General features: G+C 42.8%; 3 protein-coding genes across 3 annotated transcripts; 2 read left to right on the top strand and 1 right to left on the bottom strand.

Moving 5' to 3' along the window:
- Positions 1-906: 906 nt before the first annotated feature.
- On the top strand, positions 907-5,385 carry LOC136430432 (potassium voltage-gated channel subfamily A member 7-like). Its single transcript, XM_066421043.1, has 3 exons — positions 907-1,040; positions 1,950-2,902; positions 3,386-5,385. Exons 1-3 carry the CDS (start codon positions 947-949, stop codon positions 3,872-3,874), a joined length of 1,536 nt encoding a protein of 511 aa, XP_066277140.1. The 5' UTR covers positions 907-946; the 3' UTR covers positions 3,875-5,385.
- A 49-nt stretch (positions 5,386-5,434) lies between these two features.
- Positions 5,435-7,897, bottom strand: LOC136430426 (flagellar attachment zone protein 1-like). Its single transcript, XM_066421030.1, has one exon. The coding sequence runs from the start codon at positions 7,854-7,856 to the stop codon at positions 6,111-6,113; it is 1,746 nt and encodes a 581-aa protein (XP_066277127.1). The 5' UTR covers positions 7,857-7,897; the 3' UTR covers positions 5,435-6,110.
- Positions 7,898-10,625: 2,728 nt separating this feature from the next.
- LOC136430420 (interferon regulatory factor 8-like) lies at positions 10,626-17,372 on the top strand. The gene is made up of 8 exons (XM_066421017.1): positions 10,626-10,691; positions 12,635-12,854; positions 13,879-14,077; positions 14,336-14,404; positions 14,664-14,813; positions 15,171-15,344; positions 15,607-15,722; positions 15,958-17,372. The coding sequence occupies exons 2-8, from the start codon at positions 12,678-12,680 to the stop codon at positions 16,558-16,560; spliced, it is 1,488 nt and encodes a 495-aa protein (XP_066277114.1). The 5' UTR covers positions 10,626-10,691; positions 12,635-12,677; the 3' UTR covers positions 16,561-17,372.
- The last annotated feature ends 341 nt before the right edge of the window (positions 17,373-17,713 follow it).

Below are 17,713 nucleotides of genomic sequence, written 5' to 3'. Positions count from 1 at the left end.
TTAGACTTGTAATTTTAGTGAGCCAATGTTAAGTACAAAATTAAGTGCGGGTTTAAATAATGCTTGTAATACATATCCTGAGAAATTGAATGCCATTTGAACGATGTTTAATGAAAAGACGGCAAACATGCTGCCTTTCATAGAAACTGACCCTTTCTCGTGTTCTGCTCACGTATTGTGTCTACAGTTCAAAGTTTGTTGAAGGGGCACAATCCAGCTACGCTGTGAAAGGACTCACGCTGCGTGGGGCTAACACGAAACAGTATTCACTCTTTCTAGTCTCCACAGCAGTCAGTAAGACAGCACTTTCTTTTGTTCTGCTGTTTCCACTGAATACATACAGTGTATTCTGACTGTAGCTGTGTTCCGATGGCTCCTACCAGGCGAATGGAGTTGAAAAAGACTGCCATCAAAACAGATGATAAAAACAGTACGTTTTCCTCGATAAGCAATATCAAAGCACGATTTTCGTATGACATGGATGCGATTTTCCTATGATATGAGGCCAGTGTAGAGTGTCTCGATGATAGGCCACGCGGTATTCAACGCAATGCAAATAAAGGCAACATCAAATCATATGTCTGGTTCTCGGACATTTCAAAACAGATTATAGTGAAACAAGAAGGCAAAAAGACTACAACGTCCAGATAATAGGCCACGGTATTCAACACATGCAAATAAAGGCGCTATCAATATCCCCGCAGTTTCAATTAACTGTGAAACAATACGAAAGTAAAGATGAAAAGGAAAAAAGAAAGCTTTGTTTAAAATCTGGACCTAGCGAAATTCACTCCCCGAAAGTGTGCGCAGTGTATGTTAACCGTTCAGATCAACATCGTTTTTATTTTCAATCTGAGGACCAACGAATACAGCTTCTGAGGCCTGTAAAGACCCGCATAATTCGCCTCACGTAAAGATTCCCCCACTTTGTCGGTATTCCGTCGCGATGGCGGCCTGCACAGGGGGCGGCACAGACGCACAGCTGTCGCGTCCACCGTCGTACGAACAGGCCGTCAGACCAAAAGTGCGCGCTACGAAGGGTGAGTAGGTGTCATAAAGTTGTATGGACCATGAATATGTTTCTTTAAACATCCTGTGTCTTTAGTTTGTCACTTGAAGAGTTCTTGCATGACAAAGACTCAGCCATCTATTGGACTAAGAACAGAGTACTGACTTCTGCATATAGCTCCAATGCTTTTGTGTACTACGCACTACATGATAACGATATAATCTATAAAATCCCATAGTGTATCCCTACACTTTTCAACGTACAGCGATCCTCTGAAGTTTTAGGATGATTTCATTGCAATCATTTGGCACTGCCCTCTCATAACGAAGTATTATTCTCCGAATCAGTCTGAAACTTAAGGGGTACGGAGGGGGATTTTCTCATTCACAAGTGTTTTAACAGCCGGCCTTTTTCTTCTGCAGTTTAAAAAAAGTTAAAATGGTAAAGTTAGAGACAAATATTGAAGACCATTTTGTAACACAATTGTAGTCTGTTCAATATGCTTGCCTCGATCCTGATGTGATGCTAGACATTGTTCATAGAGCGTTCTGAGAGCTAACCGTGGACAAATATATTGCTGCAGTTTAAGTTGCAATGTAAATATGTCATTATTGTCCCTCCTTTCCAATTCAAATATCTAGTACTGAAACCGTCAAGTAACATCTATTCTAATGTTGAGGATTAGTTTAATGCATGGTGGCTAGTGAATATTTACATACGCAGCTGTATGTCTTTCAAATATTTCAAAGACGATATTTCAAATCGGTCCGCAGTTGACTCGACACGTAGTGTTCACTACGACTGTGACCATACAGGTCATCATTGTCTGTCATGTAATTGCAACTAGCCTACGGGCAATAAACTTTCTATTTTAATCACGTAATACTTTTAAGGAACTTCATTATGCCAAGATTATTTTTTTCTGCATTCTTTCTGACAGCTGACGTCTCAAAGAAAGTCTATGAAGAATCGATTGAGGCAGCAAAAAAAGGAGAAGAAACGGTTCCATGGCAACGCAAAGCGTCGCCTAAAAAGAACGTACAAGGTCAAGTCCAATCAAAAGGTAATGTAAAAAATGGCGGCAATACGAAATCTCGTGAGAACAACGTGATCAGAATGAACGTAAGCGGCATGCACTTCTTCACGTACGCAAACATCTTGAGCAAATACCCGGCCACCCTTCTCGGCAACGTCTCAAGGCGTAAGAAATTCTATTGCAAGGATTTTGATGAATACTTCTTCGACCGACATCGCCCGAGCTTCGAAGGGATCCTGTTCTACTACCAGACCGGGATCATGAAGCGACCGCGCAACGTGCCAGTAGAAATCTTCGTCATGGAATTGAAATTCTTCGACATGGGAGATAACGTCATCAAAGACTTGCTGAAGAATGAAGGTTGCTACGTCCCTGAGGAAGAGCTCGAACCACAAACCAGGATCAAGCGGATCATCTGGGATCTCTTCGAACAGCCCGAGACTTCCGTCTGCGCCAGGATAGTTGCCGTCTTGTCGTTCCTCTTCATTCTCATCTCCGTGGCGGAGACGTGCGTTGAGACCTTGCCGCAGTTCAGAACGACCGACGCCGAACTGCTGAACATCAGCGACATGCTGACAAACTCTACGGAACCACCGACGAACATCACGGGAAGAAGTCTTGACGAAACGATCAGCCAGCTCCAAGCTGCCTTTCAGAACCCCTTCTTCTGCGTAGAGACCGCCTGTGTCGTCTGGTTCACGCTCGAACTTGGCATGCGTTTCTATGCCTGCCCCAGCAAGGTGGCCTTTGCCAAGAAACTGCTGAACATCATCGACTTTGCAGCCATCCTTCCATTCTTTGTGACCATAGTGCTGATCGTTGTAGCGACTTCGCGGGAGAGGGCGGCGCTCTCTCTGGTAAGGGAAAGAAGAAAGAATTGAATAACAAAGGAAAAGTTATCGTATTATCATGGTTTAGGATATAGAAACACGTTTCAGTTAAATCTCATCTTTTACAAGGTTTGTCAAAATCCGCAGCTGAAAATACATTCATTTCTGTTATGACGCTACATGTTACATGCATATTTTGTTTCCCTATTATCTTTTAAATACAGCTTGACCCTCTTGAAACAAAGTTGAACTGCAATCGCCAACATGAAAGTCGGACTTTCCAAATTTTCGTTGATCAGCTCCAGTCTTTAACAAGGTATGAGTAATCAACCGCTCTCCTAGTCACTTCTTCTATCTGCATAACGTGACTTCACAGAAGCAGTGGATTGCTCATTCCTTGGCAAAGACTAGAGCTGATCAATCAAAAATGGGGGTAAGTCAAATTGGATTCAGAATGACTTCTATCATCACATATGCACTTTAAGTGAAGCTAGACCCTTTTTGTCACAGGTCGTGCTGCGGATCCTTCGACTCGTCCGGGTACTGCGGATCCTGAAGCTGTCTCGACACGTTAAGGCCATGCGACTTCTCGCGGTAACCGTGTACGAGAGTCGGCACGCTCTGGGCTCGCTGCTCCTCTTCCTCATGATCGGAGTCGTCACCTTCGCCACCGGAATCTACGTCACCGAGGAGTACGTTCCGAACACGTTCTTCTCCAGCATTCCGGAATCCTTTTGGTGGGCTATCATCACCATGACAACGGTTGGATACGGAGATACGTACCCGCAAGGAGGTGCCGGGAAACTCGTGGCGGTTTTCTCCTTCTTCTTTGGAATTTTAATCATGGCTATGCTGATGCCCATTTTCGTTGACAAGTTCAACGAGATGTACGTGTACGAAATGAACAATCCGTACAGGGCTATAAATGATCTTAAACCGGAACCGGAAGGTCCGGATGAAAACGTTGAGGAGATCGAACAGAGAGAGACGTCACTTTAAATAGAAAATCCGGGATTTTGTCAATAGGAACCTAAGGCGAATCCTTGAATACATCTCAACGCCATGCATGTTTACGAAATGACCCATCCGTACCGTACGATCAACGACCTCAAACCGGAAGATCCGGAATAGACTTCACTTTACATTGAAAATCCGGATTTGTGATCATGACGCTGCGCCTGCCAATTTTCGTTGAAAAAGATCAACGTCATGAACGTGTACAAAAATCTCTAATCCGTACCAGGTGACTTACATGCTCAAAACGGAACAGGGAAATCCGGAGGAGAGCATTGAGACGGGAGAACAAAAGAAGACTTTGCTTTAGATTGAAGATCATCTGGATTAGATCAGAAGATGCCTCCTTAGATTGCTAGTGTTCCTAACGTGCCGTAAATTTTTGTCCTACATTACTTGACCTATACGTTAGCTCTTTACTCCTCTCTAATAGTATCCTAGAGTACGAAGTCTGTGTGTAAGAATACAACTCTTGCGCCATACTTGGCGCCATAGGGACCTTGCGATATGTGAGAAAGTCGACAGGAGCGCAATTAAAGAATATATATATAAGTGTCCGAGATGATCGACCGTTCCGTACAGGGGATAAACGACTTCATACCGAAACCGGAAGATAACACTGAGAAGGTAGAACAAGGAGACCTGCCACTTTGACTGTACCTGCCGAGAATCACATTGAGAATCGGATAGTAAAAAAAATGGTTTAGCTTTAGATTGCTAGTTTCAAACGTCATAAGGGTGTTATGTTTCACCTGCATGTATTTTGTATTCGATTTTATGATACAAATACATTGCCGACCTCGTAACAGAAACTTTCACTGGTCGGTGAGCCATGCAATCACTGGCACGGAGCGCGATTTATTCTGGCTATGAATAATTAGAGCGGTCGGTAACGTTAGTTAAATCGTAGATATCACAAGAAAAATGCATTGGATGCACGATTAGCTGCTTTTTGAAACAGCTAATACTTTTAAAGAGGATTTATTCAGCTTGATGTCGGTTCATATGTAAACATAGACCTGTGTCGAAATTAAGTTACTAACCTGCTTAGAATAAATCTCTTGGTTGTGTAAAGAGTAGTTTTATTCAGTGACCAACCTGACTAAACTATTAACGAATGTATTCTACTTGTTTACTTTGAATTTGTAATTGTTAGTTTACTTTTTTTTTAATTATTCTTTTTTTTTCATTGAGCGAAAAAGTAATTTCTTTTGAAAAGAAAGAACAGCCTTATGATACAGAAGTCTGCTTTGTATCCATTTAAAGAAATTTGATACTGAACAAGGATTGTATTTACATTGGCGTTAACAGTCTGATGTTGTGCGAATTTTGAAAGTAAACTAACAAATACAGTTAATTTCCTCTTTTGTAAACTCAGATATGTTCAGAATGTCTAAAAGCTCTTGCATTTAAAGCAGCGTGTGCATTAACTGGTTACATATGATACATTGTATGAACTTGACTATGAGAATATAAAAACAACGTTTCATCAATTACATGACATCGTTGCTGCTTTTTTTACAAATAAGCACTGTTAGCTGTTACATTCTGCTGTCTGATATCCCTCTTCTGCGTTTTCTGTCTACAACTTGTAAATAGGTCATACAATGTTTAGTTGAATTCATATTGTTGTTCAGGCCAGATAACACTTGTGAACTGCCAGCAAGCCCTTATCCAGTTTGTATGGTAGGCTTAACGCCTCGTGGCTTGTAGGCACGGACACAATAACAGGAAAACACAAATACAATGTCGCTCGAGCCGGAGGCCAAAGGCCAATCACAGAAGAATTCACTGGCACTGAAGTATGTCATTGTGGGTCTTTCTCCACAGTTGGACTTTGGCCCACCGCAAAACAAACATGCGATGAAAGAGCGCAATGTCGAATGCCATTGTCCTTCACAATACCTTACAAACAATTACGTCTTCTCATGTGTTGTAAAATACAAGCACCTAGGAAATCAACCTTATGCATATTCGTGCCATTGGCTCATTGAACACAATGGTATTCAAGATCACCTTACACATATTGTTCAGAACTTTGTTGAAAACAGCACAGGAAAAGGAGTACGATTCTCTTTAGACTTATCGGAAGGATGAGAGGACTCCCCTTCTTCTTGTGTTCTAAGTCTGCCATGGGTGCCACCTTCTCTTTTTTTTTTCTCGGGGGCATGACGATGTTGTGCAGCAGCCTCATCTGCGTCGGTTGCATCGGGATCTTCGTTCAAAATCTAATTTCCTCATATGTAGGCTCGACACTGATCGCCGGCCATAACTGCTCGTCTGTAGTTCGCAACTTTTCCTTCAACTGCTTATTCTCTGTTTTGTACCTTTCCACTTCACTTTCGGCAAACTGAAGTCTGCCTCGCAAGTGTCGATTATCCACCCTGACTGCGCCAGTTTTCTTATCAGCCTGCATCTTTGCAATTTTCAGATCTCTTTCGTTAATATCTTTTTGGTGCTTTAATTCCATCCTGAGTTTTTGGATTTCATTTTCCCTTGTTGCTGTTACCGCATCTTTCTGGTCGATCGCAGCTTGCCTCTCTCCCAAAGCGCGATTCATCTCTGTGATGGCTGTTGCCCTCTCTTCCATAGCACGATCCCTCTCCCTGTTGGCTACTTGCCTCTCCTCCATGGCACGATCAGTCTCCGTCATGGCTGCTTGCTTCTCTTCCATGGCACGATCCCTCTCCGTGTTGGTTAATTGGCTCTCTTTCATTGCACGATTCATCTCTGTGATGGCTGCTTGCCTCTCTTCAATGGCACAGTCCCTCTCCGTGTTGGCCGCTTCTTTCTCTTCCATGGCACGATCCCTCTCCGTGTTGGCCGCTTCTTTCTCTTCCACGGCACGATCCCTCTCCGTGTTGGCCGCTTCTTTCTCTTCCATGGCACGATCCCTCTCCGTGTTGGCCTCTTCTTTCTCTTCCATGGCACGATCCCTTTCCGTCTTGGCCGCTTCTTTCTCTTCCATGGCACGATCCCTTTCCGTCTTGGCCGCTTCTTTCTCTTCCATGGCACGATCCCTCTCCGTGTTGGCCGCTTCTTTCTCTTCAATGGCACGATCCCTTTCCGTGTTGGCCGCTTCTTTCTCTTCCACGGCACGATCCCTCTCCGTGTTGGCCGCGTCTTTCTCTTCAACGGCACGATCCCTTTCCGCGTTGGCCGCTTCTTTCTCTTCCATGGCACGATCCCTTTCCGTCTTGGCCGCTTCTTTCTCTTCAACGGCACGATCCCTTTCCGCCTTGGCCGCTTCTTTCTCTTCCATGGCACGATCCCTTTCCGTGTTGGTCGCTTCTTTCTCTTCAATGGCACGATCCCTTTCCGCCTTGGCCGCTTCTTTCTCTTCCATGGCACGATCCCTTTCCGTGTTGGTCGCTTCTTTCTCTTCCATGGCACGATCCCTTTCCGTGTTGGCCGCTTCTTTCTCTTCAATGGCACGATCCCTTTCCGCCTTGGCCGCTTCTTTCTCTTCCATGGCACGATCCCTCTCCGTGTTGGCCGCTTCTTTCTCTTCCATGGCACGATCCCTTTCCGTGTTGGCCGCTTCTTTCTCTTCCATGGCACGATCCCTTTCCGTGTTGGCCGCTTCTTTCTCTTCAATGGCACGATCCCTTTCCGTCTTGGTCGCTTCTTTCTCTTCCATGGCACGATCCCTTTCCGTGTTGGCCGCTTCTTTCTCTTCCACGGCACGATCCCTTTCCGTGTTGGCCGCTTCTTTCTCTTCCATGGCACGATCCCTCTCCGCGTTGGCCGCCTTTTTCTCTTCCATGGCACGATCCCTCTCCGTGTTGGCCGCTTCTTTCTCTTCCATTGCACGATCCCTTTCCGTGATGACCGCTTCTTTCTCTGTCACTGCACGATCTCTCTCTGATATCACCTCCACTATCTTTGCGTTAAGTTTATCTTTCTCGGCTATCGCCGCTTGTCTCTCTGTGGTCGACCTTTCTTTATCAGCAACCACCTCTCTCATCTTTTCCACGGCAAGATTTCTGTCGGCTATCACTACTTCTTTCTCCGCTTGTATGGCGCGATCTCTCTCAGCGAATGCGTTGTCCTTTTCTTCCAACGCGCGGTCTCGTTGCGCAATCACTGCTTCTTTTTGTGCGTTTGCGGCTTCTTTTTCTTCCATGTCGCGAATTCTCCCGACAATCAATGCTTCTATCTCTAGCTCTGCCCACCTTCGTTCTTCTACAGCTCTGTCCCTTTCGTCATCGGTCTTGTCCTTCGCGTCCATGGCCTGCCGTTTAGCTTCGATAACGTTCTCCCTGCTCTGAACAAGAGCCTGGTTCTTTTCCTCCAAAGCTTGGTTGTTCTCCTCCAGACCGTTCATGTCGTTTTCAAGACATTGCACCTTGCTGTAGAGTGACTCACACTCTGCAAGTACGTCTTCTTTTCTCATTCTTTGCCACAACTGTCTGCGGTCAGACAGGGATACCAGTGACACGTCGTCTCCTCCCTGTGCCATGGCTATCTGAAACTAAATCTGCTGAAATGAGAAAAAAAAAAAATCAGTATATTTGATTTAGACCAAAGGCGAGCATACTCAAATCCCTTGTACACCAGCCAGTTTATATTATAGCCAGGACACTGATGCCTTTGCATATCGCCTAGGTCTTATTTACCAGCCATGGCTGGTATATTGTTCTAAACTCAATACGCATGTAACAATATCTGCCTGTTATGTCTCCCCTTGTTTGGATAGCGTCCATACTGTTGTGGGCCGCACGAATCGCATTGTTTTCCCTTTAAATGTTTTCCCTACTTTCGTTAGATTTTGTCAGCTAAACTTGCGTTGACCAAAACACTTTCGTTCCATATTCGCTGTGTTCATGTACACATATCTAGATGATATAGACCAGGGGGTCATATCTATGTATATCTGTGGTACTACGTTGAGATAAAAACGCTAAGTCCAAAGGCTATGCAAAACGGTTTACCAACAGACGGCAACGCCACTCATACACGTCAATTCGGAAAATATGCACAAGAATACTTCTGTCAGCTACCTAGTAGCCCGTTAATCAGACATGTCTTTTCATTGAGTGACAACACTTCAGAAAAGGAAACGCCTCACTCTTCGCATTGCCACGCCCTAGCCCTGTGCTTTGTTCCTTGTAAATTTTTTTTTGCGATCGGTGAAGCAAAATGTCAGTAACAAACATACACGTAATACTCAAAAGTCACAGATATGCTTACCTACGCTTCTTCGAGTGTATTTGTGACAATCATGATCACTTTCATGTCGGAGAGTGTAAAACGCACGGATCGTTCGTCGTGAGTAGGTGCGCAGTTCGATCGATGACGCAGGACCTTTTCACTTGCCGGGGAACCCCCGTGATTGACGGCTTCATTGAGCGAAAGGTCATGAACATAAGGTTAAAAGTGCATACATAAGCTTATTGCGAATATTCGTTGATATATATTTTATCGTATCGGTAACGGTGTAACTTAGAGTGCTGCAAATACATTCCAAGTAAAGCTGAAAACAACTGAGTTACGAGGGATTTAAACGTAACTTTTGGGTGGTGTAAAGTACGGCATCAGTGACACAGTTGCCTAACAACACAACACAACCCCGCCTGTTTTGCAAGCGCCCTCGTTCGGCTACTGTGGTACTGCATATGCAAGCAGTATATTAACGACCGAAACTGCCGTACCTGTTTGGCCACCCACTCTTTTTTGACCCCAAGGGGAAAATATTGTTTTAGCTTTTATAAGTGCGTGTGTGTATGTATGCGTGTGCGCTTGTATGTGCGTAAGTGCATGTATTTGTGTGTTAGAGAGTGTGTGTTTGTGTGTATTCGAGAGTGTGGTGTGTCTTTATTTAAGTGAGTGTGTGTGCTTGTGTGTGTGTGCATGCGTATGTGGGAAGGTCTGTGTGTTTTGGGAAGTCCACATTTTCTGATAACTAGTATCTGTTTTGCATTTGATGTGTCAGTTTTGATATTAAAGTGGATCAAGGACATGATATAACGCCTTCGGATGGATAACTTGAAATCTGCCCATTGGAAAATGATGCATACGTAGCTAATCCAACCATAGTTCATCTCTCTATCTTGATATGTATGTATGTATATATATAGAGAGAGTCTTTATTTCTTTATATATATGTATATATCTATATGTATATATCTATATATATATATATCTATCTATGTATCTATCTCTCTCTCTACATATATCTATCTATCTATATAGATATATAGATATATAGAGAGATATGCACACGATTTAGGATAGTCTGTAGACTACATACCGAGCGTAAGTGAGGATTTATGTATGTTACGTAGTATCTACTGTAATACTTCATGATATCTAAATAGCCGGGGCTTTCTTAGACTGTCTTGTCATTGTCCGTGAAAGTCGCCACACTTGGATGGACCATTCCTTGGTGCTATCACAATACACACTATAATTCAGCGTTACAATGCATTCTCAGCGCTGCTTTATTTGGCCTGTGTGACTTGAAGGGTCCCAAAGTATACATAATTGAAAAATACTGTTATTATAGATAAGCGCGAAGTTCGCTATCTCTAAATGGCTTGTTTCCATTTAATGAAACCTTTAAATCAAAATACCAAACCGCTGTGTCATACATAACTACATAAACACTGAAGCAGCGCACCCTGGCGGAGATGATGGTGAACTCCATCCGACACTACGTTGCAGTCACAGATTTTATGGCGTAATCAGAAAGCCCCCTTACGTCACGGGGGAATCCCCAAGCTATTTCTGGCTCGGCAACCTTCTTAAAGCGCGCTGTGCAGAAGATCTGTTGCTTCAGTATCTTGGACGCTGAGCTCGGGTAAGTAGGGCAGGTGTTTCTTATGTGTTAAAGTACGTGAGGAGAAAGAGTGACAGATACATGTAAGAGAGGGGTGAAAGTGTGTGAATTAAATGTGTGAGCGTCGGAAAGAACGTATACGACGGAGCTTTAAAAGTTTTTGCTACAAGTGTAGATTATGGTGGCGACGCATAGGATCGAAAAGGAAAGTAGATTGTATGGAACATCCAAGGTAATCTTGAGGCGCTGTGCGATCAGATTTTGGCCATATTGTCCCCCGAGGATCGGCTTGGAGATAAGCATTGTGTGCGTGTGTTGGTTTGGGGGGGGGGGGGGTATATTCCTTGCAGTCTGCCGAATACTTCAGTACAAGGTTGTGGCCATTGATTTCAGTGACTGACCAAATAAGGTCATGCTGGTGTTTTAAAATGGAGGCGAGCGTTGTGTTTATTTAACGCCGGGAAGGAACAGCTCGCCCAATTTTTCTCCCTTACCCTGCCATTCTTCACTTTATCTCAGCCACGTACAAAACTGATCCGTCCTGGTTCCGACCTTTTGTGGATTTTCTCATTTGTCTTCATTTTTCATTTGATGATTAGCTCAAAGTATACAATCTTGCAACGCCAAGTCAGACAACTGGGAGGAAAGCACCTTGCAGTTACTTCCTCATATGACGTCATCGGGACCTAACCATTCTTGACTGCGGGGGCGGTTCGCTTGCGAATACGAAAACATTGGGATCGTGGTCGAAACTTTCTACACCCCCTGACATGAGATTGTGAATTGCATTTCATTTGTCTTAACTAACAAAATGTGTCTCGGAAAGTACAAACGTCTAGACCTGAACCGTAACTTGACATACAACGTTCGCATAAATTATTCAAGAAGTTCCAAATCTATACAAAGGCTTATCGATCGTTTTTGGGTCTGAAACGTTAACCTCAGAACACTCTGGAAACAGGAACTTAAGAAATTTGCTTTAGAACTGAGACATTTATGGCAAAAATGAAAATGATGTGTGCAATGTGTAGCAATTATACTAATTCATGGTATTTCCTGACTTACGGATTCTTCACGACAACGTTTACAACAAACACACAGCGCGTTATCAAGACGGAATTGAATAACCGTACTTCACGAGTATCTACAAATACCCAATGTTTACCCTATATTTTGTTCACAACTGTTTACACGCCACACCTTTAGAAAAGGCCAAGACACCTGATACCTTGTGACGCCACATGGGATATCTGGCAAGCTATTGACAAGCACTGACGTTCGTTTCTCAATAAAATTGTAATTATGGCTAGAAATGTATAAATTTCTTTCTTTGTTTTCTTCATCCTAAGGGAGTGAAGTAGGTATTTTGGGTCTTGTTTGTATGCCTGGCTGTCTTTGTGTGTGCATCTGTGATGCAGTTCCTGCTTGTTCAACAAGACGGCGCTTTCTATAAAGAGTCTCCGCATTTTGAGGGCATTGAGTTTGCCATGCCTGATTCACCTGTACAGTAAAATACAGATTCATTGACATGGAAACTCACTCACGCACACACACACACACTCACATACATACATACAAACACACACATACACAGCACACACACACACATGTACAAAACCGGCACACACAAACACACTCTCTCCCAAACACACACACAAACAAAACACACACACACACACACTCTCACACACGCACTACAAACACATACAGAGACAACAAAAAAGGACAATATAATACGCTGCTTTGAGGTAAAGCAATGAGGGTCTCTTGACAAAAATGGAACAGTCCAAGTCCAAAGTTCGTCCTCCCCCTACAGGTAACAGGTGTGACGGCAACAAGTATGGAGAACGCTTCCAACGACAGAAAGCGGATATTCTTGGAGCAAAGTTATTAGGATGACGTTGTACGTAAAGTACAGTAGCACCGCTTGAGTCTAAAGTTCAAACCTGCCCCCCTCCCCACAGGTAACAGGTGTAACGACCGCAGGTCCGCGGTGTAACTACAGGTATGGAGAACGGCACTGACGACAGAAAGCGGCTGCGGAGGTTCCTGCTGTCCCACCTGGACGCAGGTGACGTTGCAGGTGTGACGTGGTTGGACCGGGGGGCGGGACTGTTCAGGATTGACTGGCCTCGCGGGGGGAAGAGCGGTTTCAACTCGGAAAGAGACGGACTCATATTCAAGGTAGAATCATGTACATGATAAGTAGTAAGCAAAACTAATGGCCACCTGTACTGGATTTTCTATTCATTATTTCGTAAAACATTTTAGTAATAATAAGTTTATTGCAAATTCATGCCCGAAGGCTAAATGCAAATAGCATACATAAAAGAACAGTGTACAAAATAAGTATAAAAGCTGCTTATCTAAATTTTACAAATGTAATTGTCTATAACTAGTGAAGGGTTTGACTTCTCTTTTGTAAGCAATGGAAGACGTAATGTCCCACCTTTTCTATAATTTGTGGGTTTTTGGTAGTTAAAAGAAGAATAGTCTTTTCTTTGTCTGTAAGCTTAGGGAAATTCGGATAGATTTTAGTGGTCTGAGTAGACAACTCATTTCGTGCATTATCATGAAATGAACAGTTAGTGATACTAACAATTTAACATCTTACCATACACATGAAAATGCTTCTATCGTAAACCTGCCTGTCAACCTAACTAACAAGATTTTAAGTCGAAACTTGATGATAATTATGTAACTATGGATCCGTTTGCATCAGATATATTATCTCATGTTGCAATTCTGCTAGACTTTGTATGGTACGATTTTAAAACATTGTAATGCCCTGTCAACAGCTCAAACCAGTTAGACTGCCACGTATGTGTGAACTTTGATAAATAAACCATTGATAAAGAAGGTGTTGTATGGGAAGGGTGAAGATGTAGGAAACAATGTTGAATCGTCTATGTAAGTTTCCTGGTAGCTGTATTTTGATATGCGGTTAGGTCTTTTGGGAGAGTTTTTACTACTTGGTCCTATAAGTAAAATAAATTGAGTTGTATGGTCGAAAATGAAATGTGCAAAAAGGTCAATAAGACAAAACATTAGACAAATGTTTACATTTTTACTACCGCAGCGTAAGCAAACTAACGGTCACGGTGATAAATGCATAAATACGGATACACCTGTGCTTGTATTTACTTTTGATATGTGTTTGTAATTGTAGATAACCTGACAAAAGTCTTTAATTCATTTATCATCGCAGCTCTGGGCCCAGGAAACCGGCCGGTGGAAGCAAGGAGATCCAGAGAACACCACTGTATGGAGCGAGTGTAAAACGCGCGTGCGCAACGCGCTGCACAAGCTGAAAGACTTCGAGGAACAGAAAGAACTTGGCAAACCGGACGATCCAAAAGAACCCTTCAAGGTCTACAAATTCAAACTCGTGCCGCCATCAAATAACGGTTGGTAGCTACAAATATAACTCAAAATCAAAGCTTTAATTTGTAAGATGGAGCACTGGGGAAATCGAACGGTTCAAAGAGCACCTATCGGGTCTAGAAATTCGTGTCGTCCCCAGGGACGGTAGGTTACATTAGATTTCAGATACTTAAAGACAGGAAGCAAATTACCTATCGAAATATATATTTCAAAAGTTTAAATACCCCTTGTAAATATTTGCCCTTTGCTTGAGGATATCTTTATTTTCAAATATTTTACAGAGGCCGTCGAAGAAGCAGACAACATAGGCCTGCCCATCTCCAACGAGGATATACTGGACTTTTTCAAAGGTGAGCACAACAATATGTACATAAACTCACATGGTATCGACAGAGAGCAATACAACTTTAGTTGCCATGTATTGACTGTTTTTTCTTATACATGAAAAGTATTTTTGAAGTATTCTTTATGGTCTAAAATGTTATAGAAATACTTAAAACAATGTTATTGAAAACAGAATTAAATTAGTTTTTCTCGTCAAGACCAAAGGAGGCAAATTTCTTTTCACTGTGTCAAAGGGGTCTTTTCACTTGCTTTTTCTTCTTTTAGATCTGGACGCTCGTAATGATCTTCTGTCGACGCCACCTGACACACCAAAGTTTGGCGAGGGCTCATGCGCACCGGTACAGCCAATGATGCTGAACATACCAATCGACAACAACGCCGAGACGAGTGACCAATCCATGCCGTCCTTACAAGGTTAGTACATGTACAAACATACAAAAGCTTGATCTTCTTTGGAACATGAAAAAATAAAGTAATTTGCGATCACATGTTACAAAACTATCTAAACAATACCAAACAGTTCTTACAAATACTTTGGGCTTATAAAATTTACGTTATTAATCACGATTTGTATTCAATGATTCATAACCGGACGTTGTTAGACTTGCAAATTTTACATAATAAGCTTTATTATATGTTTTTTGTAACTTGTTGTTTTCACTATCAAATGTCACCCTGTCTTTTTCTTTGGGACATTGATATAACAAAAAATATTATTTATAGATCATTGCCACTTTTGGTTAGAAAAATGTTTTTTCTTCCTACCTTCAGACTTGGGGATCATAACACCAATACAGTCCGGCACCCCCGACCCAATCCATAGCGCATGCGCGATGGCACAGCCACTCATAGCGAGCGTACCAACCGAGGCCAGTGCCCAGCCGATGGACCAATCGACGGCGTCCTTACTAAAGGAACATCTGGGACCGTTTTCGATCTTCCAAGGTAGTTACACATTACATAGTAATATAAGAAAAGAAATGTTAAGAACTTCTTTCTACTACATTTTACTACAACTTAAAATTGAGTAGTTGAACCTATATAATGAAAGCTAGTGCAACTAGGCTTGTGTCTATCATATTTTGAAGGAAAAAAACTGCGTGTGCAATTAAGTTGCTTACATCATGTAAGCAACTTAATTGCACACGCAGTTTTACATCATTCATATGCTGTTGTTACATAACATGACACTTTCTCCCTTCTCCAGCTTGTGAGGTGCAGGTCTGTGTGATGTACCGCGGAGTGCAGGTGTTAGACGGGACCTACACCGTCCCGACAGGCTTCAGGATCTTTTATGGTTCACCTGTGGAACAGAAAGCCAGGGTATGTAGTAGTGAATTTTGTGTTTTGTTTTATACATTTGTGTATCCCTAATTAGTAAGCAATGTCGAAAACACATGCTGAATTCTATCCCTCTGACGTATGGCACGGCTATCCATGTCTTGACCATTTTATCACCGTTCATTTTTGATTAAGAGGAACATTAACCAACAGTTGACATATTGCTGTTCACCATTCCACGTCGAACCCAAGTCATATTGTTTTTTCATCTGTCCAGGAGGTCTTCGCCGGAGGTAACGATGCCGAGAAGTTGTTTGGACCCGTATACGTAACACCGGTCCCGCTTCCAGACTGTACAGCACAAATGCAGTCCCAGAAACAGCTGGGCTCCACCTTAAAGCTACTCAGCGGCACAAAACGAGGCGTGCTCTTCCAGTTCTCAGACGGCAACATCTGGGCCTACCGACTCTGCGGGCCCGCGGTCTACTGGCTCGACCCAAATTCCACTGAGCTCCCTATGAAACTAGCCCGAGAAACTCCCACCAAAGTCTTCGACCATTTTCAGTTCCTCAAGAGTATGCAAAAGTACGTATATGGTCGCGGTAAGAAGCCGTATCCCTACTTCAAGTTCTGTATCGGGCAGTCCTGGAATCTCGAAGAGCCCTTTGAGAAGAACCTGGTCGCCGTGACGGTCTACCAGAAGACGGCGGCCGAGAATCTTGAGACGGTGAGGAAGAACCAAGACAGCAAGTCGCTCTCCATGAAGTTTTCCGACCCGACCGAAGACGACCACCTTGTTGCGAACCTGGAGCAGCTCATTGCGAATCTCTCTTTGCAACAAAACTCTGCACCACCTACACTGAATGAAAACATTTGGTGAAGACAGCTTTCCACGTGAAAAGGTGAACTACTAGAAAAAGTAGACTTAACGTTTACCCGCCTTTAGGACAAGAAACCTAGATGAAGGAGATTCCGCGATGGCAAGCACATAATTATCTATCAGTTCTGGCCTCACGCTGTACATGTTTAGCATTACTCACTCTGTAAAACATAACGGGAAAAAGATAAAGGCAATGGACTGGGACTAGATTCTACTATATCCTGACAACGTAGGTCGTGATCGATGCAGACATTGACTTGACTATGGTAAAGATTAAATCTAGGTAAACCTTAGGCGGACACTGGATCTGATCTTTATTCTTATAGTTTAATATACTGGAGTAGATCATGGTAAAGATTGACATATGCAGGTTAGTAAACCTTAGGGGACACCGCACATCTTATCTCTATTCCCGTATAGTATTGTAAGTAGGGCAGGTTCCTACCGTTTGATATTGCAGTCAATGATAGCCTTTACAGGACAGAACCTCCACAAAGTACAGCAAAGAAACCATACCTGATTCGACATGTTATTTGTTGTGTTAATGTTATTGATTATATGGAAGGTGCGAGGAGTTATCTCGGTGGTTAAGATTGCATTTAATGATAGCATCTACACTCGAAGAGCAAGTGTGTAGCAAATAAATCATACCTGACTGGACATATACTTTGTTGTTGTTTTTGATTAAACGGAATGTGGGGATGTTCGAAGGGTTGTCTTGGTACTGTCTCGATTCCGCAATGCGATCACGTCGTGCTGGAGATGAATATTACTATGATGAATCTACAGGTATTACAATGTCTTCGTGCTAATCATGTTTGTCTTCATTTTATACACGATAGAGTAATAATGCATCTGTTTTTCATTAAACTTATTGCATCATCCAAAAATATGTGCCGACAGAAGTTGTTATAGAAACGGACCAAGCTGTAGCTCCCACACATTGCAATGGGATTAGATTTACTAACTCCAGTCTTCATCGAGTAATGTACCTACTTTACCCAGTCAGGCCACAGCAAGTAAATTGTATAAGCCGAGTCATTTGCATAAAAAGTTACGAATCACGTGCTCGTTTCCGACCAATAGCAGAGAAGCTGTCAGACCGCTATTTTCTTCATTGTTGACGACCTGTGAGATGCTTGTGAGACACTAG

The sequence above is a fragment of the Branchiostoma lanceolatum genome, chromosome 1, assembly GCF_035083965.1.
Source record: "Branchiostoma lanceolatum isolate klBraLanc5 chromosome 1, klBraLanc5.hap2, whole genome shotgun sequence".
Lineage (NCBI taxonomy): Eukaryota > Metazoa > Chordata > Leptocardii > Amphioxiformes > Branchiostomatidae > Branchiostoma > Branchiostoma lanceolatum.
This window is presented reverse-complemented; position numbering and strand designations above follow the sequence as displayed.

What these genes read in the sequence shown, in the direction of transcription:
- LOC136430432 (XM_066421043.1), top strand. Translation starts at nt 947, where the DNA reads ATGGCGGCCTGCACAGGGGGCGGCACAGACGCACAGCTGTCGCGTCCA. An exon ending in AAAAGTGCGCGCTACGAAGG is followed by an intron (nt 1,041 to 1,949) that starts GTGAGTAGGTGT and finishes TCTTTCTGACAG; the next exon opens with CTGACGTCTCAAAGAAAGTC. An exon ending in AGAGGGCGGCGCTCTCTCTG is followed by an intron (nt 2,903 to 3,385) that starts GTAAGGGAAAGA and finishes TTTTTGTCACAG; the next exon opens with GTCGTGCTGCGGATCCTTCG.
- LOC136430426 (XM_066421030.1), bottom strand. Translation starts at nt 7,856, where the DNA reads ATGAGAGAGGTGGTTGCTGATAAAGAAAGGTCGACCACAGAGAGACAA.
- LOC136430420 (XM_066421017.1), top strand. Translation starts at nt 12,678, where the DNA reads ATGGAGAACGGCACTGACGACAGAAAGCGGCTGCGGAGGTTCCTGCTG. An exon ending in CGTGCCGCCATCAAATAACG is followed by an intron (nt 14,078 to 14,335) that starts GTTGGTAGCTAC and finishes AATATTTTACAG; the next exon opens with AGGCCGTCGAAGAAGCAGAC. An exon ending in CTGTGGAACAGAAAGCCAGG is followed by an intron (nt 15,723 to 15,957) that starts GTATGTAGTAGT and finishes TCATCTGTCCAG; the next exon opens with GAGGTCTTCGCCGGAGGTAA.